Below are 25694 nucleotides of genomic sequence, written 5' to 3'. Positions count from 1 at the left end.
ACCTCTCATGAGACCGTGAAAGTTGTCACTGTAGTAGTCATCATCAAGCACGTCCAGACACTGGTGCTCTTTCTGACTGGGGTGGTTAATCTCACATCCGTAACAGTTGTCCTCCCTGAACTTACGGAGGACGCTAGTGAGTAGATGGAGAACCGCCGCCTTTACAGTGTTGATGAACGTGGATGACGCCCAGCCATCCGACTCGTCCTCCAGGCTCTCTACATCTCCCGCGGATGAGGAAGGAGAAGCGGGCAGCGATACAGCAGAACTGCACCATATAGGATCCTGAGGCCCTGTAGAGGACGCGTGCAGGGAACCCTCATACCCCTCATCCACGGCCAGCTCCAACATCACGGGTGGTGCTGGCTCGGGATCCTGAGCGTGTCCCTCAACCCTGCTTCCTGACAACAGCGAGGCTGAGCACTCCGTGTCCTGAGAGTGCACCAGGTCCACGGCTCCAGACAGCAGCGAGGGTGAGCAGTCGGAGTCCTGAGACGGGTCTAGCGACCCCAGGCTGTGAGCCCTGCGCTGGGGAGACTGAAGAGGCATTCTTGGACGGAGCAGGGATCCGATCAAAGAACTCGGTCAGACATCTCTGGCTGCGGGGTCGGACTGTATCACGCATCTTTCTCTCTTGCATCGTGGGTCCTTCCAGAATCTAGGTTAAAAGAAAATGTACTGCTGCAGCTTCTTTTATCACGCTAGGTGACTTTCTCACTCCCCCGGTAGAACCCGAGCCAATAAGAACGTGTCGTGTGGTAGGTGGGGTCGGAGGAACAGCCAATGGAAGAAGATGGAGGCGTAGTCCTCAAAAATCTCAGGCGTAGTTGGAAAACATCCAATGGAGGAAGGAGGAGAAGGCGTGGTCTACAAAAATAAGTTTTTTTTCACCTATATGGCGTCTTTCCAGTTGCAACAGTCGCGGAAGAGGGTACTAATCTTGTCGCTATTTTCTTCTATTTTTTCAGTCCAGGCAGCGTGAGGCAGTGTCAACACCGTCTGGAAGACACCGCATTCTGAATTAAAGAACTCCCAAATAAAGTGCTCTTGATCCCATGGATCACTGAGACTCCGGAGGCTGGCTCGGAAAAAACCAGCGGCCTGAGGTGGTGGTTTTTGACTGCCACACAGCGCTATAACGAGGCCTTCCTCCGCCGTCCCTCTCTGAATTGCTCGGGGAAAACCCTGGTCTAGACCACTTAGGAGGAGAGGCCGCTGTATGCTCGTATTCACCTGAGGAGCCTAGCTCAACCTCTCCACGCCACTGCGGGACCACTATCTTTAGCACTCCCCAGTCGCTGGAGGTCAGAGACGCTACATTCGGTAAAGTTCTGAAAGTTTCATTCCCATCCACCTGGTACATACAGAGTTCTCCCGTCTCATACTTGAACATGTACCCCCACCGGCCGCTCACTCCGTAGGGAGCTAGAGACCATTCGTCGCGCAGAGACACGGACGAAGGCATCTGGACCCGTTGGTAATGCACAACTCTCTTCACCGGAGCTCCGGGTATCGAGCGCGTCGATTCATAGATGGTTACAGCAGTCTCACTGATCACCGGAGGAGTACTCTCGACCCTGATGCACCTCGGTTACTCATCGCTGCTCGCGTCAGGAACCGCTTCACCTCCACTGACAGTCTTGGTTTCTCATCTTCTCTCCATTTTTTTCTCTCTCCGTACTTTGCTACTGTAAAAAAACAGCTTCTCTTCTTATTTTGACTGTTTTTCCCTGACATGCCCCGACATGCCCTCGCCGGACCGACCCACCTCATTGGCTTTAAAACCGTGGAAGAGGCGGGGATCCTGGCTGTGACGCAGGTTCCGGCTGATGGCGACATTTCCGGCTGATGACGACATTTCCGGCTGAGGAGGGACTTAAGGTCTCTAGCAGGGGGCGGGACTTCCGGTTAAGGAGGGACTTCTGGTGATGACGTGGCAGCTTCTGATTATTCGATACCACCTGTCAAATCAGTTTGACGAAAGGTGGCCCATATATCTCTCTTAGAATCACTGCTGGACTGAATGGGAACCAGAACCGGAGACATTTAGTTTTTAAGTGGTTTATTTCTCTAAACATGTAAAAGTCTGAGTTGCAGGCTTCACCATGAAAACATGTTTCTGTTGTTGCGCCATATAAACTAGTTTCCATCTGAGGAATCTTGCTTCTGGATGGTCCGACGTGAAGAGAAACGCCAAAAGAAAGGGGAGGTGACCTGTTTTCAGATACGTTGTGAACCTTTTTCCATGTTTTGTTAATTTGGCTGTTATTTGAAAGATGAATAAATGGCTCATTTTTCTGACCTTGTATGTTTTTAATGTGGCAGAATTGGTAGAAGAAACAGTTTGTTGTTAGATTTCATTTATTTCCTCAGAACTAATCGACTTATTTGTCTGATTCTGTGAAAGCAGCCTCTGCAGATGTCAGCAGTCTTCTCTGCTTAATTTGGAGTATTTTTATGTATAATTAATGAGCAAAGACACAAACATGACCTGTAAATAAAAATTAATGTTGCCTGGATTTTATGCTCAAAGGCGACAAATTTAGCCTCCTGATTTGCTGCAGTTTTCCATGTCATGTTTTCTTATTTCCGATGTGGTTTGTAACTTTTAGAAGTCAAACACCTGAGATGGTCTCCTGGGAATGAACCTTTAAACTAACTCACTCCAAAAGCAGCCGAGTTAGAGACACATGATCAAGCTAAATGTTCTAGTCCTCCGTTAAATCAACCTGTTCCAGCCACATGTTGGTAAACAGTTTACTGACCACCACCGCATTTCTACTTCACCCTGATGATCAAGACGAGAAATAATTGGTTAAAAGAAGCATTTCAGGGTTATGTGAAGAGCTTTATTTGCAGGAGCATTTTAAGCTTTATCTGAAGACACATGTTAGAGTCACGTTCTGCTGATGCTGTAAAGTCGTAAACACAAATAATATGCAGATGTTTGGAAGAAGAAAATACACAAAGTAAAAGTTTCATTTCACAGTCTGGAGTCTGAAATGTCATGTTTGATCAAAGACCAGAGCGCTCATAAATAACAAGTACCTTATCTGTTCATGGCTCTAATTATTGGTTATTTATGGGTTTCTACATCATATTTTTACTTTTAATCCACTTTATTTACCATTTCTACTTTCCCACTTTTAACCTTTTTGTTCCTTCGGTAAAAGGTTCAGGCAGAGCAAACTGGTCTCCTGTGGATTTATTGATAACTGATTGGTTGTGTTTGTTTCTCGTGTGGTGACCAATCACGTTTCAGGCCAACTTTAAGAAATCTGCCTTCTTATCACCTTGATGCCACTTCTGATCTGTATTATATTTCTTTTTATCTCATTCATTTATTTATTAGCTTTTATTCACTCCTGTTTGTGTATTTATTTATCATTATTAGATTATTTAATATTTAATTATACTTTTTCATTTTATCCCTGATTTTCTTTTAACTATATTTTGTTTTTACAGAATTGTGAATAAATTCAGGCATTATGGGGTTAACATACATAAACGGGTGGAAATACTAGATCTAGAAAATAAAAACAAGTGTACCAATAAATATAAAGTAAACAAAAGAAAAAAGATTTAGAATTTAGAAATCCATAAATAACCAAATACAAACAATTTGAATTGATTGGTATGTTTTTTAAATTTACTTATTCACCTCTTTATTCATTAATTACTATATTAACTCATTTATTTAGGCAGTTCTGGTCTTTACGACGCTGTAAATGGTGAGAACCTGCTTTCTGGTTGGTGACGCTGCTTTTAGGAAACGTTCCTCAGAGATTGTTGACCACCATGAAGCAGACGGCTGCCTCGGCCAGTCTGATGAAGTGGGAGCTGTGGTTTCTGGTCATTTATCTTCTCTGAGCTGCGTAAATCTGACGCTCACAGATGTGAACAGATGTTTTACAATCAGACAGCCATGATGTTAAAAATGGAAAAGCTTTTCCATCCAGATCAACATGATTCATGTTTCCATGGAAGGTTTGGATTCCTGTCTAGAGCTTTTCCTAGATATGGTTTTGTATTCCAGATATTCCCAGAGATGGAAGGGCTCTCCATTTTCCTCCATAGTTCTTCTCCAGGTTAGTCTCGGGTTGGACTGGAGGAAGTATATTTGAGTTACACCCCCTCCCTCCATCTGCTGACTCCCCAGTTTGTTCATTTCAAGCCAGTTCATGAAAACAAGTCAGATTTCTGTTTTCTGCTTTTTAAAACATTTCAGTTTAGTTTTTGGGGGTTTTGTTGTGATCAGAAACATCGCCATTGGAGAATTTTTCATCTCGCCAGCTTTCTTCTTGCAGTGATTTTAGACGTTTGTAAAATAGAAAATTAGACGGTAAATTGTGGAAAACATCAAACGTGAATCTTCTTGGCGGCGACTTCTCTGCCTCAACATGCTACAAGCGCTGCGAATTAAGCAAAAACATCGGAGAGATTAAACTGGAAATGAGTATGCTTCCCATGAGGGTCATCAGCTCCGAATCATCCATCCCATCGTTTTCCAGCTGTTCAGGGAATTGAACCGTCACAGGTGTCCACTCTCTCTGATCCACCTCTGACCCAGAAGTCATTCACTCTGACATGACACTCTTCTAGCAGACCATTCACTGACGCCTCTTCATCTCTGAAAACCAGCACCAAATGACCACATTCACCACCATCACTGGTCGAGCCTCTCAGTCCAACTTTTACAGCAGTCTGATTGGCTCCAGTGAAAGTCAGGAGGACTCTGTCTGATAAAAGCTGGCAGTCAAACAACGCTGATGACTCCAAGTCCAAGTACAGGACATCTGTGGCTTTGTCTTTAGCACAGTTATCAATGGTAGCTGAGCCGCGGTGGAAAGCCAACATGTAGACGTCGTTTCCTTCACCACCAACCAGGTAATCTCCACCTGTGGACACCAAGATGTCGTTACCATCTGAGCCTTGGAGAAGAGCGCTTTCATATCCGGACACCAAGATGTCAGAGTAGATGGTGCCGACCACAGTTTCCACGTCCTTCAACACGTCTCCCTCAGCGTCAGCAAAGCGTCCTTGTCCACTCAGCAGGTTAACATAAACCCCTTTACCCGTCTCATGATCTCCCCGGTACAGAACAGTGTCTCTGCCAGGACCTCCGTCCACCAGATCAGACCCTGGTCCAGGAATGAAGACGTCCCTGCCAGAGTCTCCAATCAGCGTGTCGTTTCCATCCTCACCATAGAGAGTGTCGTCTCCAGTCCCACCAATCAGGATGTCAGCTCCATGTCCTCCTATCAGTGTGTCGTCTCCTCCTCCTCCATCCAAAGCGTCATCCTTCCACCCACCAATCAGAGAGTTGTCCTCACTGTTCCCTGACATGTCATTGGACTGTGAGGGACATCCTTGGACTGTATGGACCTTTGATAGATTTCTCTGAGAGCTGAGGTCCAAACGACAGTCCACCTGAGACTGTTTCAGAGTCACTTTGAAAGCTTCCATCTGAAAGAGACGAACGTCTCCATCTGTGACTTTAAAAAGGACCCCGTCAGAGCTCTGAAACTGCAGGTGCTGATGTTTGTCTCCATTGTTGTAGCCGAGCAGATGTAGCTTCAACTCTTCCTCTTTGGTCTGGATCCTCACATTCAGATCTTCTGATGATGAGTCCACCATGATGAGACCGTTCCGGTGGATCGTTTGCATCCTCTCACCATTAGAGACATCATTAGACACTGAAACAGTGTTCTTCGTCATATTTCTGTTGTACTGTTGATTATCTGGAGATAACTCTGCTCTAAACTCAGCAGCTTCAGGGTTGATGTCCTCATTTCCAGCTCCATCCTGAAGGTCCAGTCCTGCCAGATCCTCTCCTTGTTTGGCAGATTTCCTGGTTCTTTTCCTGGAATTCTCTAAATAATTCATTGTCACAAAGTTGTCATCGTGGCCTCCCAGAGAGCCAGAAGCTGAAGGTACGTTTGTTGTAGTTAATGCTTTGAAATTGTTGTAATCTTCCTGAAACTGTGTAACATCTTCAAATATGTTATATGTTTGTATCAGAGTTACCATCTGATTTAGTACCTGTGAATCCTGGATTTTTATTTTTTCCTTCCATTCCTGGAATATTTTTAATTCCTTCTCTAAAACATCTTTGAGTTTCTCTAACTGTGTGTTTCGTGGGGTTGAGCTGGACTCGTCAGGTGCTGCCGAGCCTCTGAATCCTCGCAGGTTTTTATTAATCCAGCTTCCTCCTCGAGCCATCGGATGTTCATCAAATAACAGTTGCAAAGCTCCTTCATCATGATTATTAGACATATCCAGAGCCATAAGAGTCAGAGGAAATGTCCGGAAGTTTCTAGCAGATTCAGCAATGACTGATGCAGTAAAATACCAGGTTAGAAAGAGCTCCTCATTTATGGGTTTGCGTCTTCTCTCTCCAGTGAAAATACCCGTCACATAATAAGGATAATCACTCTGTCTTCTAATTTCATGTCGGATACTATTGTAGCTTTCTTTGCCTTCTTGGTTCTGACTTTCAATTAGGTTCATGATTTCTTGCATGTGACCCTCCCTTTCATTCTGATCAAGTCTTTTTCCAACTGGATAAACATACAGATGTTGTTGTTCAACAAGAAAAATCCAGTCATTGACCATCAGATATGTGGGCCTGTTTTCTCCATCCTTTCCGTAGTGACTGATTATTTTTCTGATTCGTGCTCCTGAATCAATCAAATAACAGTTTTGAAGGATTTGGAGCTTCTGGTTGCCATTTAACCAGTTTATATTATTACCATTTGTATCTAATATTACACACTCATTTTCTATGTTGGGGTTGATAGGGACTCTCTCTGGTGCTTGTTGGTCGGAGTGAAACATTCCCCAAGTCAGACCTTCAATTTCATTAAAGTCCTTTTTTATTTGCTCAACGTCACCAAATTTATTTTGATCCATTTTATTATAAACGTCTGGGGAAATAAATCTCTCTGGTTCCTGTGGCCACATTATTCTGTAGAGTTTACTTCTGTCCTCTGCTGGAGGTCCTGCTTGTCCTTTCTTTTTGGGAGGTTTTAGGAAGTTTGTTTCCTCGGTAAAAACCTGCTCTCCTCTACTTCCAGACTCGTGTCTTCGGATCATCTCTCCGTTCCTGTGGAGAGCTGCCACCACCTTCTTGCTGCCATCGTTGAGTCTCCACTGCGGTCCATCTGGAGAGACGTCCCGACTGATTATGTGTCCCGTCTGAGTGACCTGGATCACAGCGTTCCACAGGTGCAGCTCTGTCTCAATGCCGGCTCCTCTCAGCGTCTTCAGCAGACTTTCTATGAACCGTTGATCCGATCCCACCTCACAGGCCAACACTCTGGTTGTTCTGATTTTATTTCCCACCCTGGAGGTGCTCTGAATGATGCTGGACACATCTTCGTACGAGAACCCTGAAACTCTCATCTCTCCAGACTGGTCTCTGGCTCCGTGGCCCACCAGAACCAGCCTGCTGTTCTCTGACAGAGGTGTTGATTTACCTCCAATCAGTTTCACTTTTTGCTTGTCATCCAGAACATAGACGGAACTCACTGCTGGATGCTTCTCATAAAGAAAAGATGCAGCTTTTCTGACCACTTCATCATCCTGTAACATGATTATCTGCTGGTGGTCGTACTGGGTGCTGGGATCCACTTCTCTTTGAGGAACTCTGTACGTGGAGACTGAGTCCGGCTGACCCATCACCTGGTAAATCTGGTGATTCTCCTGGTTGGTTTCTAAGACTGCTTTCAGTCCCCGGACCATAAAAACTCTCATGAAGTTATGTTGGAACTCTGTGGTCGTGTTTCCATCAAGAGAGAAAACTCCTGCTGCTTCCAGAGATGTTTTCAGCATCAGATTAGCAAGTGATGAAGCAGAAAGACCAGAAACAGTTTGTCCGTCCTCTGAAACGCTTCCAAATATTTTCACTACAGAGCTGCTGCCTACTTCTGGTACACAGGATTCATTGTACAAACATTCCTCGCTGACTATTTCAGAGTAACGAGGATCCATGAAGTATTCCTGGTGGACTCTGTCACTCGCTGACTTGTCTTTGTTAGTCATTATCAGAAGTTTCTGGCTGTAGCTGTGTGAGATCTCTGAAGCTGTTAGCAACCAGTCGTCTGTCTTCTGTTTCTCAGTAAGTGCCAACAGGACGTCAAGATCCTGAAAAATAAAATAAAGCAAAGACTTGGATGAAGCAGGGATGTGTGTTCGATGAGGGAACCATTATTACAGGAAAACAGTTGTAGGAAGTCTGAATCTTCTCTGGTCTGTTTATGAGTTTTTTTTAGAAACCTTTAATACCGTCTATAAAACAGTAAAGAAATGATGTATCTATCACCCCTTAATCCAACTTCTGGACTCATCTTTTACAGTTCATACAGTATAAACTCACGTAATTTACTTCACAGCAGAGAGGACATTTAAAATGTGGTTCACATCATAAACCTCTTCACACCACACCACACTGATGTCCATCACACCACCTGGCTCTGCAGACCTGGTCAAAAACCCGGGAAGAGGTCATTGCATCACCATCTGTGATTTTGCCCCATCCCTCTAACCCTGTCTCCCTGCATACGAGCTAGCTTACCAGCTACCAACAAACTTACTTTCTGATCATTATATAAATAATCATATTTAATTATATTTATATATAACCACACCAGACTCAAATTAAATGGATTAAACAACTTTTGAAGTTCTGTATAATGACTCATTAATTTGAGTCAGGTGTTGGAGCAGGGAAACACTGAAAACCGGTAGGACTGCAACCCCCATCAGACAGACTTGAGTAGCTCTGATACACATCTATATTATCATATATATGAAAATTTATCTTTATAGAACTGTTATTAAATTAAGAAAAAAAGAACGGGAAAATAGATATAAAACAACTTTAAAAACAAGTTAACATAAATAATAAGATCTAGTAAAAAAACTATATATTATAGGAATATGTTAAATGAGAATAAGAATGAAATAAAAGGTGTCTGGGATATTAAACAAGCTAAGACAAGGTGGGACAAAGAAAGTGGGCATATGGTCAGGTGAAACCTGATCCATGTAAAGGAAAGAATGAATGGGGCCATGTATGGTGAGATTTTGAGTGAAAACCTCCTTCCATCAGCAAGGGCGTTGAAGATGAAACGTGGCTGGGTCTTTCAGCATGACAATGACCCCAAACACACCGCCCAGGCAACGAAGGAGCGGCTTCGTAAGAAACATTTCAAGGGGTGGCCTAGCTGGTCTCCAGATCTCAACCCCATAGAAAATCTTTGGAGGGAGTTATAAGTCCGTGTTTCTCAGCGACAGCCCCAAAACATGGTTGTTCTAGAGGAGATCTGCATGGAGGAACGGGCCAAAATACCAGCGACAGTGTGTGGAAACCTGCCAGAAAACGTCTGACCTCTGTCATTGCCAACAAAGGCTATATAACAAAGTATTGAGATGAACTTTTGTTGTTGACCAAATATTTATTTTTCACCATAATTCGCAAATTAATTAAAATCAGACAATGTGATTTTCTGGATTTTTTCCCTCTTTTAGTCTCTCATAGTTGAGGTAAACTTCTGATGAAAATTACAGGCCTCTCATCTTTTTAAGTGGGAGAACTTGCACAGTTGGTGGCTGATTAAATACATTTTTGCCCCACTGATATACACTGCTCACAAAAGATAAAGGAAACACTAAAATAACATCCTAGATGTGAATGAATGAAACATTCTTATTAAACACTTCGTTCTTCACATAGTTGAATGTGCCGACAACAAAATCACACAAAAATCACCAATGGAAATTTGTTAACCCATGGAGGTCTGGATTTGGAGTCACACTCCAAAATAAAGTGGAAAAACTACAGGCTGATCCAGCTTTGATGTAATGTTCTTAAAACAAGTCAGAATGAGGCTCAGTAATGTGTGTGGCCTCCACGTGCCTGCAGGACCTCCCTACAATGGCTGGCCATGCTCCTGATGAGGTGGCGGATGGTCTCCTGAGGGGTCTCCTCCCAGACCTGGACTAAAGCATCCGCCAACTCCTGGACAGTCTGTGGTCAACGTGGCGTTGGTGGATGGAGACACGATGTCCCAGATGTGCTCAGCTGGATTCAGGTCTTGGGGAACGGGCGGCCAGTCCATAGCATCAATGCTTCGTCTGGCAGGAACTGCTGACACACTCCAGCTACATGAGGTCTAGCATTGTCTTGCATTAGGAGGAACCCAGGACCAACCGCACCAGCATGTGGTCTCACAAGGGGTCTGAGGATCTCATCTCGGTACCTGATGGCAGTCAGGCTACCTCTGGCGAGCACATGGAGGGCTGTGCGGCCCCCCCAAAGAAATGCCACCCCCCACCATTACTGACCCACTGCCAAACCGGTCATGCTGGAGGACGTTCAGGCAGCAGAACGTTCTCCACGACGTTTCCAGACTCTAACACGTCTGTCTCATGTGCTCAGTGTGAACCTGCTTTCATCTGTGAAGAACACAGTGGTGAAGTTACCAATCTTGGTGTTTTCTCTGGTAAACGCCAAACGTCCTGCACGGTGTTGGTCTGTAAACACAACCCCCACCTGTGGACGTCGGCCCTCATGCCTCCCTCATGGAGTCTGTTTCTGACTGTTTGAGCTACACATGCACATCTGTAGCCTGCTGGAGGTCATGTTGCAGGGCTCTGGCAGTGCTCCTCCTGTTCCTCCTTGTACAAAGGTGGAGGTAGCGTCCTGCTGCTGGGCTGTTGTCCTCCTACGGCCTCCTCCACGTCTCCTGATGGACTGGCCTGTCTCCTGGTAGCACCTCCATGCTCTGGACACGACGCTGACAGACACAGCAAACCTTCTGGCCACAGCTCGCATTGATGAGCCATCCTGGATGAGCTGAACTACCTGAGCCACTTGTTTGGGTTGTAGACTCCGTCTCATGCTACCACTAGAGTGAAAGCACCGCCAGCATTCAAAAGTCACCAAAACATCAGCCAGAAAGCAGAACTGAGAAGTGGTCTGTGGTCACCACCTGCAGAACCTCCTTTATTGGGGGTGTGTTGCTAATTGCCTATTATTTCCACCTGTTGTCTGTTCCATTTACACAACAGCATGTGGAACTGATGGTCAGTCAGCGTTGCTTCCTAAGTGGACAGTTTAATTTGACACAAGTGTGACTGACTTGGAGTTACACTGTGTTGTTTAAGTGTTTCCTTTATTTTTTTGAGCAGTGTATATATTACAGCCTTTCTCAAAGTTTGGTCCCCGGTTCACTATTGGTCCGCACAAAAAAAAAAAACAAACAAACTACAAAATACAAAGGCAGAGGCTTCATACAAGGTGTCCTTCTTGATCGCCAAAGCAGGAAAACCTCATTCAGTAGGTGAGAATTTAGTTAAACCAGCTGCAAAGCTGGCGGTCAACATATTCTTTGGGGGAAATATATATATATATATATATATATATATATATATATATATATATATATGTATATATATATATATATATATATATATACATATATATATATGGAACTTCAGACCACAAGTGTTAAAACACGAAGCTGATTACCATGCATAGAGGATTCCACTGAGGACTAGTGAGCATCAGAGCCACTATCCAAGATGAAACATCTAAGTTCTATAGATACACCAGGAAGATGGCCCCAAGGGATGAAGCACTGAGTGAGTGTCTCAGGCAATGGAACCTGGAGGAGAATGAAAAGGAGGAGCCATCATGGAGGACAAACCCCTGCATGGGATGAACCACCACAAAAAGCTGAAGTGGCAGATATGAACAAGTCCTGCCAATAACTAGAAAGGACTGGACAGAAGGACGGCACAGAGGCGCTAATCATGGCAGCACAGCAGCGAGTCTAGAGTACCAGGGCAATCGAGGCCTAGATCTACCACACTAAGCAGGACGCCAGCTGCAGGTTGTGTAAAGAGGCCTCTGAAACAATCCAGCACCTCATAGCAAGGTGATAGATACTGGCAGGCAAAGAATACATGGATATATTAACCAAGTAGCCGGCACAGCGTACAGAAACATCTGTGCAGAATATAGACTGGAGACCCCTAGGTCACATTCAGAATCAAGGAGGTGGGGAATGAGAAAGCGAAGATCCTGTGGGACTTCCAGACACAAACCAACAAAATAGTGGTGGCCAACCAACCGGACATAGTGATGGATGTAGCCATCCCCATCGATGGAAATATCAAGAAAAAGGAACACGAGAACCTGGAGAAAAATGGAGGACTGAAGGACTGATAGAGGACCCGAGCTTGAGATGTACAGTCACACAGCCTACCCAGTGGAGATGGAGGGCTGGGTGAGGGAAGGGTTTTCTAATACATACTAATACATACTAATATATATATATATATATATATACACTACCGTTCCCAACACAGTTTGGGGTCACTTTGTCATGGGATTCAATAGGGAAGTGACCCCAAACTTTTGAACGGTAGTGTATATAGTATAATGAAAATGCAGTTTTGTATAGTATCATATAGTATATTACGTTACATCAATAATTACAATAACTAATAAAGTTTTCCTTGAAGCTCACCAACCTGTTCCTTCTTTGTGACACAAGCTGTGAAGTTTCCACTCTCCTGAAATCCACGCAGCAAACTCATCGGGCTCTGGTCAACGTTCAACCTGATGGAAGTTTAATCTGTTAATATCAGTTAAATCAACTGAATGATTTTTAGTTTGTTAGAGGTTGAACATCAGGAAGCAGTCTTTATCTTCGTCACTGACACATTAAAACATGAATTATCATGATGTTAAACTTCGGTTTCTCCCTGATGTTGTTTATGGCTGATGATGTAAGACAGCCTGTGTCATCCCACTTCCTGCTGGATCGAGACAAACAATTGCATTAAAATATATTTCTAACACTAAAATGTTTCACCTTATAACAAAATGACATGGAGAAAACATGTAACACATGTAATGGAAAATTTTATACACATGCACTTTGCATTGTTACAAAACCTTGTCTTGTGTTTTACTGAGGAAGGAGGATGACTTGTACCCAGATAAGAATTGAGTGAGCTCTCCACTTCCCCTTCCAATCTTCTAACATTCCTTTGAAACAGAGTACTAATGATTTACCTTGATGTGATCAGCTCATGCTGGCCTTTATAAACCAAACCCAAATCCATCTGTTCAGACTCGTGCAGCCAAAACGTCTTTGACTGTGGGATTCTCATTGCTGATCAGCTCTTAATTAAATACTTTGTTTGATTCTCACTTAGTGTGTGATCTTTGATAAATAAAATTCCACTACACACACACACATCTGGACAGGATCTGGACTCGTGTTACAGAATTAGACTAACTGGACAGAAGATTCTGGTCAAGCTCTCAGAAGGCTTTTGGAGGTAGGAGACAATGTCTGAGCTGGGTTGCAGCATCTGTGGTGGATGTGGTCTTTTCTCAGGGCCAAAACTACATTTTTCTATCTTTAACAAGTAAATATGAAATCCAAAGCTGGAAGTTCTGTTCTGTCAGTGTCTATCTTCTCCACTGGTAGGCAAGGCAAGGCAGTTTATTTGTATTACACATTTCATGTACAGGACAATTCAAAGTGCTTTACATAAAACAAAGACATTACCGATATTTAGAAATAGTAAAAGGCATCAACACATAATCACAATAAAATAATAAATTACATTAAAATGATTAAAAGCAAAATAAGTTAAAAAAGTTAACATGCAGATTTCATGCATAGGCGCATGCGAAAAGAAATGTTTTTAACCTGGATTTAAAAATGTCTACATTTGGGGAAAGTTTAATCTCCACTGGTAGTTTGTTCCACTTGTTTGCAGCATAACAGCTAAATGCTGCTTCTCCATGTTTAGTCTGGACTCTGGTCTAGACTAATTGACCAGAGTCTTTGGATCTAAGAGCTCTGCTAGGTTTATATTCTCTGAACATATCACACATGTATTCTGGTCCTAAACCATTTTGGGATTTGTAAGCAAGGAGAAGGGTTTTAAATCTATTCTGTGACTGACTGGAAGCCAGTGTAAAGATTTTAAAACTGGTGTGATGTGTTCAGATCTCTTAGTCCTGGTTAAAACTCTAGCAGCAGTGTTTTGTATGAGCTGCAGATGTTTAATGCTCTTTTTAGGAAGTCCTGTTAAAAGACCATTACAGTAATCCAGCCTACTGGAGATGAATGCATGGAGGAGTTTCTCTTGGTCTTTCTGGGAGACTAAACTTTTAATTCTGTTGATGTTTCTGAGCTGGTAAAAAGCTTCTTAGTGAAGCTTTGATGTGGCTGCTGAAAGTCAGATCTGAGTCTATCAACACTCCAAGGTTACGAACTTGGTTGGTGATTTTAAGAGCCCGAGTCTCCAGGTGTTTACCAATGCTGACCTTCTTCTCTTTGCTACCAAACAGAATAATCTCAGTTTTATCTTCATTTAATTGTAGTAAATTCTCCTTCATTCAGGTGTTTATTTGCTCCAGACACTGACACATTAAGTCTATTGGACTGCAGTCATCTGATGACAGAGACACATAAAGTTGTGTATCATCTGCATAAGTGTGATAACTAATGCTATAGTTCTGTAATATTTAACACAAAGGGAGCAGATACAAGTTGAACAGAAGAGGTCCAAGGACTGACCCCTGGGGGACTCCACAAGTCATGGCCACTCGCTCAGATTCATAGCTGCTGATTGAAACTAAATAACTCCGGCCTTCTAAACAGGACCTGAACCAGTTAAAAACCGCTCCAGAAAGTCCAACCCAGTTTTTCAGCCTGTTCAACAGGATTCTGTGATCTACAGTCATGAAGCAGGTGAAATACAACTTTCTCAATAATCTTGGAAATAAAAGCGGTTAGAGACATGTGAATGTTAAAATCCCCAGTTAAGATGAAATAAATAAATAAAATCAGTAGAGATAACCGACAATAATTCAAAAAATTCATCAATAAAATTTACACTGTGTCCTGGACGTCTGTAGATGATTAGAAATAGGATTTTAGGAACGCCCCTTAAAATAAAACTAAGATATTCAAAAGAAGTAAAATCACCCAATGAAATCTCTTTACACTGGAATGAATCTTTAAATAAGACAGCTTCTCCTCCCCCTTTCCTCCTGTTACATAGTGGTACATAGTTTATTTTATTTTTGGTTTTCTATTCAGAGACGAAACCGTTTCTTTTTCCTTTCTGACAGAGATCTCTTTGGTCCCAGATCTTTTCCTGTGCTCTGCTCTCTTTGCAGAGTTTAGTGATTTATGTAGTTTTTGTTTAATTTTTTTGATGCAGTAAATGTTTTTAGGAGATTGGTAAATTCTATTTATTTCCTGCTCTTGGGCTCAAATTTCTTTTTTCAGTTTTTTTTCATTTATGCAAAAACATAAGACAAACAAAGAATACAAACAAAGATAGAATGACCAAAATAAAATAAAATAAAATAAAACTTTAGACAGTTAAAATGTGTTGTAGAGCTCTGGGTCGCCCCCAGTCCCAGCTTGGAGAGAGCTCACCCAGAGCCCATGCTCCCCCAGAAACCCTCCCCAGACCAGTTCATCAGAGAGTTGGCATTCAGTTTATCACACAGCGCTCAGGGTCCACACATCCAGATCCCACGAGCTAAGAGCGTATCGTTAAACAGCTCTCATGCTTTTATTAGTGAGCTTCAAATCTAGTTTTACATAAATGTTTACTTGAATGAGTGACGTGAGTGAAGCGTCTCAGTTTCAACATCTGATATGTTATCTATGTTTTACTGGGAATAAAATGTTGGGTGATGAGATGTGGAAATGATGGTTTTCTGTTTTCTATACAGACTAAACAGGTAAAATGACTCAGACTCAGTAGGAATCAGGAAACTTTCTATAAACTGAACTGCCTGTAACTGGAATATTACCCCAGCAGTAAAATGTGAATGTCCAGACGAAGTCATAGCCAGTCAGCAGATGTGAGTGAGTCCGTAATCTTACAGCAGTTTAAAGTCAGAGCTGATTTACCTGTTTGTGTCTGCAGAGTGAAACAGTTGTCCAGGCGGTCTTTGGAGGCGATGCAGTGCAGCAACATCAGGCTCGACCTTCTCCCTCAGATCCTCCTTCATCTCTGCAACGTTCAGACAGTGTAAAGTTCATCCACAATGAACCCATACCCCCCCAACACACACACACACACACACACGCACACGCACACACACACACACACACACACACACACGCACACACACACACACACACACACAGAATTGTGGATATTTGATGTTATTTTACAGACTGGTAAAGGAGTTTTCTGGGACATTTATTCGGGTGGGTGAACAAGTCAGACCTGGTGGAAGTTACCAATGATCTTCTCATGGCCTCAGATACAGGACTCCTGTCTGGACCTGTTAGATCCTGGTGCTGCGTTCGACACCACAGATCACAACTTTCTGTTACACGTGTTATTGGGATTAAAGGAACTGCATTAGGCCGGCTAAAGTCATGTTTATTTGATAGAACTCAGTTTGTTAATGTAAACGATGAGTCTTCCTCACACACCAGAGTGAGTCATGGAGTTCTTCAGGGTTCTGTACTTGGACTGATACTTTTCCTTTAGCACATGTTTCCTTGGGTAACATAATTAGACAGCATGGTATAAACTTTAATTGCTATGTGGATGAAATTCAGGTTTTATGTCTCCATTGGATCTTAATGATCTCAGAGTTCCAGATTTGTCCCAACAGAGCACTTTGTTCTCAGACTGCATCTTTACTTCTGGTTCCTAGAGGGTCTAAAAGCAGAATGGGAGGCAGAACATTTAGTTACCAGAGCCCTCTCTGTGGAACCAGCTCCCAGTTTGGTTTCAGGATGCAGACATCCTCTCTTTCTATTTAAGACCAGGCTTAAAGCCTTCCTTTCTGAAAAATCCTAGGTGTGGTTGGCAATCCCGTAAGTAATATGAAGTCATTTTATTGTCCCTAATGGGAAACTTTGTTTACTCAGTCATGCCCCCATAGGCCTGGACTGCTGAGGGACGTGTCACGATGCACTGAGCTCTTCCTTCCTTTTCATCTCTGCAGAGTCACGTGACTGACGGACTCATCATCAGTCATACTGTTGTGTAACAAACGTGTACAAGATTACACCTTTTATGTTATGTTTCTTTAATCCTGCAAGTAAGGAAGAGGAACCAGTTGTGTAAGAATTACAGTTAAAGATGTCTTTCTGATAGAAGGGAGTTCTGTGAGAGTGATGCAGGTTAACAACATCCTGATTTTCTCTCCACATTTTAGACATTATCCGACAAATTTATTAAATGTTTAATAGTTCATCAAAGAGGCGTTTCTTCAGACACAGTGAAAAAATACCCTGTTGAAATAAACCCAGAACATGTCAGGAACCAGGTCCCTGACAAAAGCCAGTCACCACCTGGATGTCTCCAAGTAACACATCCTTTTACTCAAACTGATGCATCTTCTCTTTTCTGTTGAAGACACACAGCAGTCGGGAAAAGACGGCAAAACAGAGAACCATTCTTCCTTCTTAACACAGAGGAACCATATCTGACAGTTTGCAATATTTATGATCTCATGAACGTCTTCAGCTGAGTGAAAACTCATCAACTGTCAGGTGACGAGCTTTCACCGTGAGCGGTAGAATGTGCTGTACGTTAGAAAGATAAACGATTCCAACGTTAGATGGACGTAATTCTTACACAATCTTCCTTTAAGATAAAAAGAGTTTAATACCAAACTGTCCGCTGAGGCCAAGGAGGCTGAAGAGGATCAGGATCTGCAGAGTTCTCCATCTCCTCAGTCCTGCCATCATGCTGCAAAAACACAATATACAATTAGTAGTAATGGAACAAGACGTAACTAAGATATTTAAAAATATCAACTTTAACCAGTGTTGTTAGTTTTCTGATAAAAATGGGGATTATATTAAACCACAGAGGTGAGGGTCGTAATGACCGCTGACAGGTCCGTTTCTGTGTAGGGGGATGAAGAAAGAAAAGGCTCCTTTATCTTGATCTGTAACATTCATTTTTATCCTAAATCTAAATAAAACAAAGTGTAAAGCTTCTCTGCAGAGTGAAGGATGCAAAAAGCAAAATAAATGATATCATCATAAATATCAACGGCATCCTGGATGGTTCAGCTGGTTGAGCTACGCTGGTTATAAATGTCAAAATTAAGGTATGTCAAGGACTTTATGAGGCTGGCAGTCCTCATCATAGTAGACCCAGATTCCCCAACCATGACCCCGTACTGCATGTCTTCTTGTTTATAAAACCAGACAAAATAAGATAAGACAAGACAAGACAAGACAAGACAAGACAAGACAAGACAAGACAAGATAAGATAAGATTAAATAAAATCTATATAGAAGTCTATCTAACAGCATATATACAGAATGAGTTTACATTATTGCTCGTCTGTGTGTGTTATTAGTTCTCGTTGTGGCTACTGGCAGCAGATTGTAGAGTCTGACAGCAGCAGGAAGGAAGGACCTGCCGTATCTCTCCTTCACACAGCGGGTGAAGCAGCCTGTCCCTGAAGGAGCTGCTCAGTGTTGTTAAAAAGTCCTGCATGGGGTGGGACGTTTTCTCCATCAGAGACGAAAGCTTAAGATTGTCCTCTCCGGTCTACCTCTGTGATTTCCAACTTGTCTCTCAGAAGTGAGGCTGTATGGTTTGAAGACACTGGAGAAATAAAAAAACATGATTCTCACAGTGCTGCCAGCCTTCTCCAGGTGAGAGAGGGATCTCTGTAGGAGGTAGATGAACACATCATCCACCCCAACACCAGGCTGGTAGTTGAACTGTAGCAGGTCCATATATGGGCTCACCAGAGGCCAGAGATGGACAAGAACCAGCCTCTCCAAGGTCTTCATCAGACGGGATGTCAGTGCAACCGGCCTGTAGCTGTTGGGGTCCTTTGGGTTTGGGGTCTTTGGAACCGGTACCACGCAGGATGTTTTCCACAGCGGTGGAACCAGTTTCAGGCTCTGGTTGAACATGTGACACACTATCCCACACAGCTGGCTGGTCTGCACAGGTCTTCAGAAGCCCGAGCTGATTCCATCTGGACCTGCAGCCTTCCTTGTCTTGATCCTTCTGAACTCTTCCCTCACCTGGTTTGTTGTGAGGGACAGGCTGGGCAGGAGGTTGTAGGAGGAGGGGCGGCACGCTGGACAGGAAGTGTAGGAGATGTGCAGGGTGGCTGTGGACTGAGGTTTGTGGTGAGGGCGGCCTGGACAGGTGGAGGAGCAGATGGCAGATTGGGAGTTGGGTTCCTTGTGGCCAGAGATGGTTTTAAGGCCCCTCCAGATTCCACTGATATTGTTCCCACTATGAAATAAACAACTCTAAAACTTTAAACTTTTAAATGAATAAATTACTGGCAAACTGGAGGATTGAATCAAAGATCCAGTCCGTTGGTTTCCTTAGCTAGGTCATTATTTTATGAACGGGTTAATATGAACAGTTATTTTGGATGGTACTGATGCAGGTTTGTTTTAATTGGATCACAGTGGATTGGATTAAATTGATTATGTCTGTGAAGTGACTTGAGATGAATTAGTGCTGTATAAAAAAAGCTGAAATTATACTCTGTCAAATATCAGATCCTGATGTCCTGAAAAATTCAAATAAATAAATTTAGAGCAAACTATTCAAAACAAATACATATCTAATCAGTTTGATTGATTAACCCTTATGCCTTGTTAAAAAGTCATATTATGTATTTTATATTTAAAATGCAAAAAAATATCAAAGTTTTTTTTAAAAACATTTTTTCATTAAAAGGTTCACTTTTAATTGATAATGAGTGAATAAAAATAAACTAAAATGTCTGTGATGGACTGGTGACCTGTCCAGGTGCACCCTGCTTCTCACCTGCTACATGCTGGGTTAGGCTCCAGCTTCTCTGTGACCCCTGATGGACCAAGCTCACTTTTTTTCATCATACATTGGTTATTTTAAAAACACTGTAATTCAACATTTTAAACACAAAGTTGACTTTGACAATCATCACCAGCCTGTCCATCTGATTACCACTGAAAAGATTGATTTTGTAGCATTTTAATGTTTTTATAATGTCAGATTAAAGAAAAAAAAGTTATGTTCAACATTTGTAGTCTGGACTTTAAACTACAATAAAATGATGAAAATGTAATATTTTTACCATTTTTTTATTTCTTTTAATAAAAGGATTCTCTTTAATTTGGTATCATGATTGAATGAATATGAATTAAGATTTAACCTTTAAGATGCCGGCTTTGATCATGTCCCGCTAAAGGTTTTTTTTTTTTTAAAGCACACTATGAATCAGTATTCGTAAACAAATTTGCTCTGGGTGTTTTAACGGTCTGCCACATCTGGGTGAGATGATGTGGTGTTTTTGCTTTTTTATTTCACTCTGGCCGTCCTGGTTAGCCGGTTCTTGGCGGGGTCAGTGGCTGCTGTACCCTGTGACCGAGGGGGAGGCTCTGGCTGGGGCTTTCCTCTGCCGCCCTCTGGGTGGGTTCGGGGGACGTCTTCATGGTGGAGTGGCTCCAGGATGCTGCTGATGGCCCGGGTCTCTGGGCCGCCCTAGTCTGCCTCTAGCCTCCGTAGAGACGTGGTCCCATCTGCAGGATCACACTCATCTCTGATCCTTCCTCCTTCCTCATCCTCTGCATGCTGAAAGTCACTGAGGTGTCCAGTGGGTTTATACACTAAGAGATGCTTTGGTTCAGGTGTGTGTGTTTCTGGTACTTTGGTTGTTGTTGTCTTGGTTATTTTTAGGAACTCCTGATGATTGTCTGCTTAGTTTACCTGTAAAAGCTGTAGGAAATTCTCTGCTGTGTTTCTGTACAGGTGTAGCAGCTGCTTGTCTGCTGTTAGGTTGAATTAAAGCTCGTTGCTTCTATCTGCTGGATCTTTGTCTCCTCTTCCTTTATTTTACTTTCTTTTTACTTCTCTTTATTATTCAAATTTTTTTCTGTCCCCTCCAGTCAGGTCCAGCAAGATTACATAAATTCCATTATTCAAAATAAATAAAAGATATAAAAAATAAAAATGAAATAAATCAGATTATCAGGAGGAGCCTTATACCCATAAAGCTCCTCTTGGTAAAGCAAACTTGTTCAGTACAACACAGCAGCCAGACCATCATTCTGCCACCACCGTGCTGGACAGGACAAGAAAAAAAGTCTAACTGATTTATGCATTTCGTCTGGTTTACCACTCACTGCTCAACATAACACAAACCAGAATAAAATGACCAGATTTTGAGATTTCTGTCAAATGTCAGGATTACAGGTCACCGTGACGACGAATAAATAAATAAAACTGTAAGTATGCTCTAATATAGATAATATGGTCTGATGCTGACATGTTCATGATAAAATAGAGTGTGTGTGAATGTGTGTGTGTGGCCATGTTTGTACATGTCAGCAGATCATTGGGCTGGAAATCGGTACCCCCTTTACTTCTCTCTGGTCATACACACTGACCCACATGCACACCCACAAAATACACAAACACAGTCTCACATAAACACACGTAGTACACACACACACACATGCACACACACTTATCACAAACTTAGAGGCAAGAGTCCTCACTATATCAGTAAACTTACTATATATGAAACCAGAAGAAAGAAAAACACAAAGAAAGAAAAAACTAATAAAAATGACATCATTAAAATACCCCCAGGGGTCACAGATGTTTTTCTTTTACATTAGCACGCAGTACTTTTCGTTCCTTCATAAAAAAGGGATGGTCCGAGAGAGAACACAGCCCGTTAAAGCCGTTCTGCTCAGTTTCTTTAGGTGCTTCTACTCTGTATCTGTCCCTCTCAACATCAAGTCAACATAACGCACACACACCTGACAGTCATTTTATTTCCATGTTAACAGAGGAAGTGTGTTGTTGTAACTATGGCTTTAACGGATTCATTACAAGTGCAGACAAAAAGGTTTGCTGTAATCAGAAATGGTGTTAAGCTTTACTGTTTTGGCTGCTTGTGTTTAGACTGTAAAGTCAGATTAACATGATTTATTGGTAATTTATTAGGCATAAATAAACTCCAATTCATTTTCATGACTGAATTATTAACCGCTACAGCTCATTATTAAGAGGACGTTAGGGTAATTGTGGCTCAAAAAGGATAATTTAATCTTCTTCATTTAGACAATTTCATCTGCATTTTGCCTCTGTCCACTGTAATGTGACGTTCATCATGTTATTCACGGGAAACCTGGTGGACCTGACATCCGCTGGGTTATCCGCCGCCCGGTGGGCTCCATCTGAGAGCATAAACGCTTCCTCATCACTGTTGACGGTGTTTTGGGCCCGTTTTCTGGTTGTTTTTACCTCCTCAATTCATCTTTTGTGTTTGGTGTACCTGACATGGCAGGTGCAACGACACACTTCCTCTGTTAAACGTGGAAAGAAAATCATTGTCAGGTGTGTGTGTTATGTTGACTTGATGCTGAGAGGGACAGATACAGAGTAGAAGCACCTAAAGAAACTGAGAAAAACGGCTTTAACGGGCTGTGTTCTCTCTCGGTCCATCCCTTTTTCGCGAGCTAAAGCAGCAAAAAACAATCTGTGACCCCCGGGGGGCTCCGTATTAAAAAAAAAATGTGCAAATATTTAAAATATTCAGAGTTTTAAACGTTAGTAAAGACCAGTGAGAAAAAAAAACCTTTAAAAAACGCTTTTATCAGACTCACCTGAAAGCTCAGCAGGGGTGGAACTGAGACGACGATGATGATAATGAAGGTTTCTGTAGAATAAAGGAGTTTTATATCAGTTCAGTGTTGTAATACCTGAGTCATCCTGGAAAGGAGGAGTTTATGTAAAGACCCGCCTGAAAACTGTGTTTGAGGCAGTTTTAGAAATTTGATCCTGTTAAATAAAAAGATGATGGAAGTAGACGGTAAAAATAAAACTTCTTGGCTTTACAGCGTTAACACTAGTGATGCGCGGGCCGCCCCCTAACCCGCGGGTCCCGCGGGTTACCCGCGGGTCGGGTTGGGGCGGGTCAAAGAATTTTCGCTTCACTGCGGGGCGGGTTGGTGTGGTTTACTATTCTGAAATATCTAGTTCTATCTATTAATTTTATTTTTTGTCAAACTGAAAGTAAAGACCTTAATCAGTGTCTACATTTTGTTACTATAACATGTAAGACAAAATATTTATCAGTTATTTAAACACAGGTCACGTTTTATAACGTAATGTCCACGTAGGCGCGTAGTAGGCTACGCAGGCTACGTGCAGAAAGTGCCAAGCAGACAAGCAACAAAAGATGGAAGAAGAAGTGTTGAATAACATTCGTTCAGGAGTTTACGTCCTTAAAAAGAAGAAGGTTCAGCGAGGTAATCAGTGCAGACAACAGCGGCAGCATTAGCTTTATAACACTTAAACGCTTTAAAACACTTTATTTATTTGCTTATTTATGTTTATAGGCTTAACGTTCAAATGAAAATACATTTTGTGTTGCCAGTTTCCAGTGCCAATTTAGGAGACCATATGCACCTTTCTCAGACAAAATAAAAGCATTCGTCAATATCATGTGTTTTAATGGGGCGGGTCGGGTTAAAAAAATAAAAGCGGAGGTGCGGGGCGGTTTGCTGCGGTCCAATTTTTTTAAAAGAGCGGGACCCGCGGGTCGGAAAAAACCCCGACCCGCGCATCACTAGTTAACACCACTTATTCTCAGTATGTTGCACTTATAACACGCTACCTACACAGACAGGTTTACTCACCAGCAGCTACGTCTTCATACTCGCTGCTGTGTTTGTGTTTATATATATATATATATATATATATATATATATATATATATATATATATATATAACGATATATTTAATAACACATTAATTTATTTAATTATAATTTTTATTTAAGTAATTATTTAATGATATATTTAATTAATTCATTGTATCACTTTTATGTCTTTTTGTGTGTGTGTGTGTGTGTGTGTGTGTGTGTGTGTGTGTGTGTGTGTGTGTGTGTGTGTGTGTGTGTGTTGTCCTGGCAGCTGCCATACCCAGACTCTTCCATCACATCACCAGATGGTGAAGTGCGATCCGTCCCTCCAGAGAACGGGTCTCCAACTAAACTTAAAACCTGCCTCCTTCTTGGACCATCCACAGTGTCTGTACATACCAACTGAGACGAGGTCCATGATCTGCCCAGTGGAACATGTGTGTGTGGTACAACCGAACATTGGACTGTAAGGTTCATAATTATTTCATTCAACTGAAATAAAAAAAGTAAAAAAAAAAAAGAAATACAGACCGAAATGCAGTCTTAACCGTAATAAATAAACCAGAACAGACACATTATTCATGCTCTGACATCCATCGGTGAGGAAGCTCCGCCCTCTGACAGCGGTGTGTAAATGTGTGTTTGCATGGTTGAGAGGTTGAAGGTTTACCACTGTGTACACGATTAAAAGTTTATATATGCGCTGTTGGTTTAGACTTTTAAACTCTATCAGAAATGGTGACCCAGGTCCCTCCTCTTCTAGTCTGGACTTACAGAATATGCTGAGGTGGGTAAAGTAGCTAAAATTATACTCAAAAGTACTGTTGCTTTAGCAAAATATGACAAGTACAAGTAAAACGTAGTCATCCAAATAATTACTCAAGTAAAAAGTACTTAATAAAAAACTACTCAAGTACTGATTACTTCCTGAGTAACGTCAGATTTATTGTTCTTTTAAATTAAATGTTAATTAAACATTAATTTTAAACAAGGAAAACAAATGAAGGCGTCCACCACATTAAATAAAATATTCTTTTTTTCCACTGTCACACTATAATGTGAGATCTGGGTCTGACTTGGATCAGTTATACTTCCTTCACAAACTCCTTCTCCTGATCAGTGCCGACCCGTTCTGGGTCACTGGGTCACCTCCTCAGTACTTTTACTCTTTAAGGAATAAGCTTGTAGCCACTTGGTGTAGTAATCACATAAGTACTACCAGTACTACCAGATGTGGTTTTAAGTTTCCCCACCAGATCCATGCCAAGTAGTTAAAGGAATATAATTTAGTTTTTAAGACTTATGTAAACTATTTCCTCTCATCGTGACAGAGGAAGTAGTTCTTACCTTTACTGGTGTGTCCTCCACCTCTTGTTTGATCTGGACTATGCTGGTCTGGCTGCCACAAAAGGACTCACCTGAGCGGATATAATACTCATAACGTAAAACTACAGAAGGTTTTGAAATGCATTAAAGCTCCATCTGATTTATAAATTCATGTTCATGTGGAGTTGTTGTGTATTAAATGTTGTTGTTGCCCCTGCAGGACATTAAGCATTGTACAAACATAACAAAGTCAAGAATCTAAAACTAAACCCTGACCCACAAAGTCATGTGTTCAGACATTACAGGCCAGTAAAACCTTTGTGAGATTTCTTCTCTTGTCTGGTTTTTGACCACAGTGTGCTGGAAAACTAGAACCCACAGATCAGGACACAAGTTTTATTAAACATATTTCCACAGCCAGCATGTTGAACTCTGACTCACATTAATGTTGAAAGTCAGAATAAAAACAGGAAGGTTTAACCTTCAGCTTCCAGATAATAATGGAGGCAGTTACATAATCTCTGCTTATATCAGGGTGACTCGTGTGTTGTGTGCTGAAAGAGGGGAACATTAAATACTTTATGATGAATTATGTTGTAACTACATGATGAGACTGGATGCAAATTGAGTGATAAGAAAATTAATTTCCATGAAAGCTGCAGAGAA

At 41.9% G+C, this 25694-nt stretch overlaps 1 protein-coding gene across 1 annotated transcript; it reads right to left on the bottom strand.

Annotated features, from left to right (window-relative positions):
* Positions 1-2757: 2757 nt before the first annotated feature.
* Positions 2758-22774, bottom strand: LOC121649049. Its single transcript, XM_041999578.1, has 6 exons — positions 22662-22774; positions 17687-17766; positions 15963-16065; positions 12541-12628; positions 7914-8169; positions 2758-7871 (listed from the first exon to the last, which is right to left on the bottom strand). The coding sequence occupies exons 2-6, from the start codon at positions 17763-17765 to the stop codon at positions 4516-4518; spliced, it is 3882 nt and encodes a 1293-aa protein (XP_041855512.1). The 5' UTR covers position 17766; positions 22662-22774; the 3' UTR covers positions 2758-4515.
* Between the last annotated feature and the right edge of the window lie 2920 nt (positions 22775-25694).

Source organism: Melanotaenia boesemani, chromosome 11 (genome assembly GCF_017639745.1).
Source record: "Melanotaenia boesemani isolate fMelBoe1 chromosome 11, fMelBoe1.pri, whole genome shotgun sequence".
NCBI classification, from domain to species: domain Eukaryota; kingdom Metazoa; phylum Chordata; class Actinopteri; order Atheriniformes; family Melanotaeniidae; genus Melanotaenia; species Melanotaenia boesemani.
Note: the sequence above shows the minus strand (reverse complement) of the source record. Positions and strands in the feature narration are given on the sequence as shown.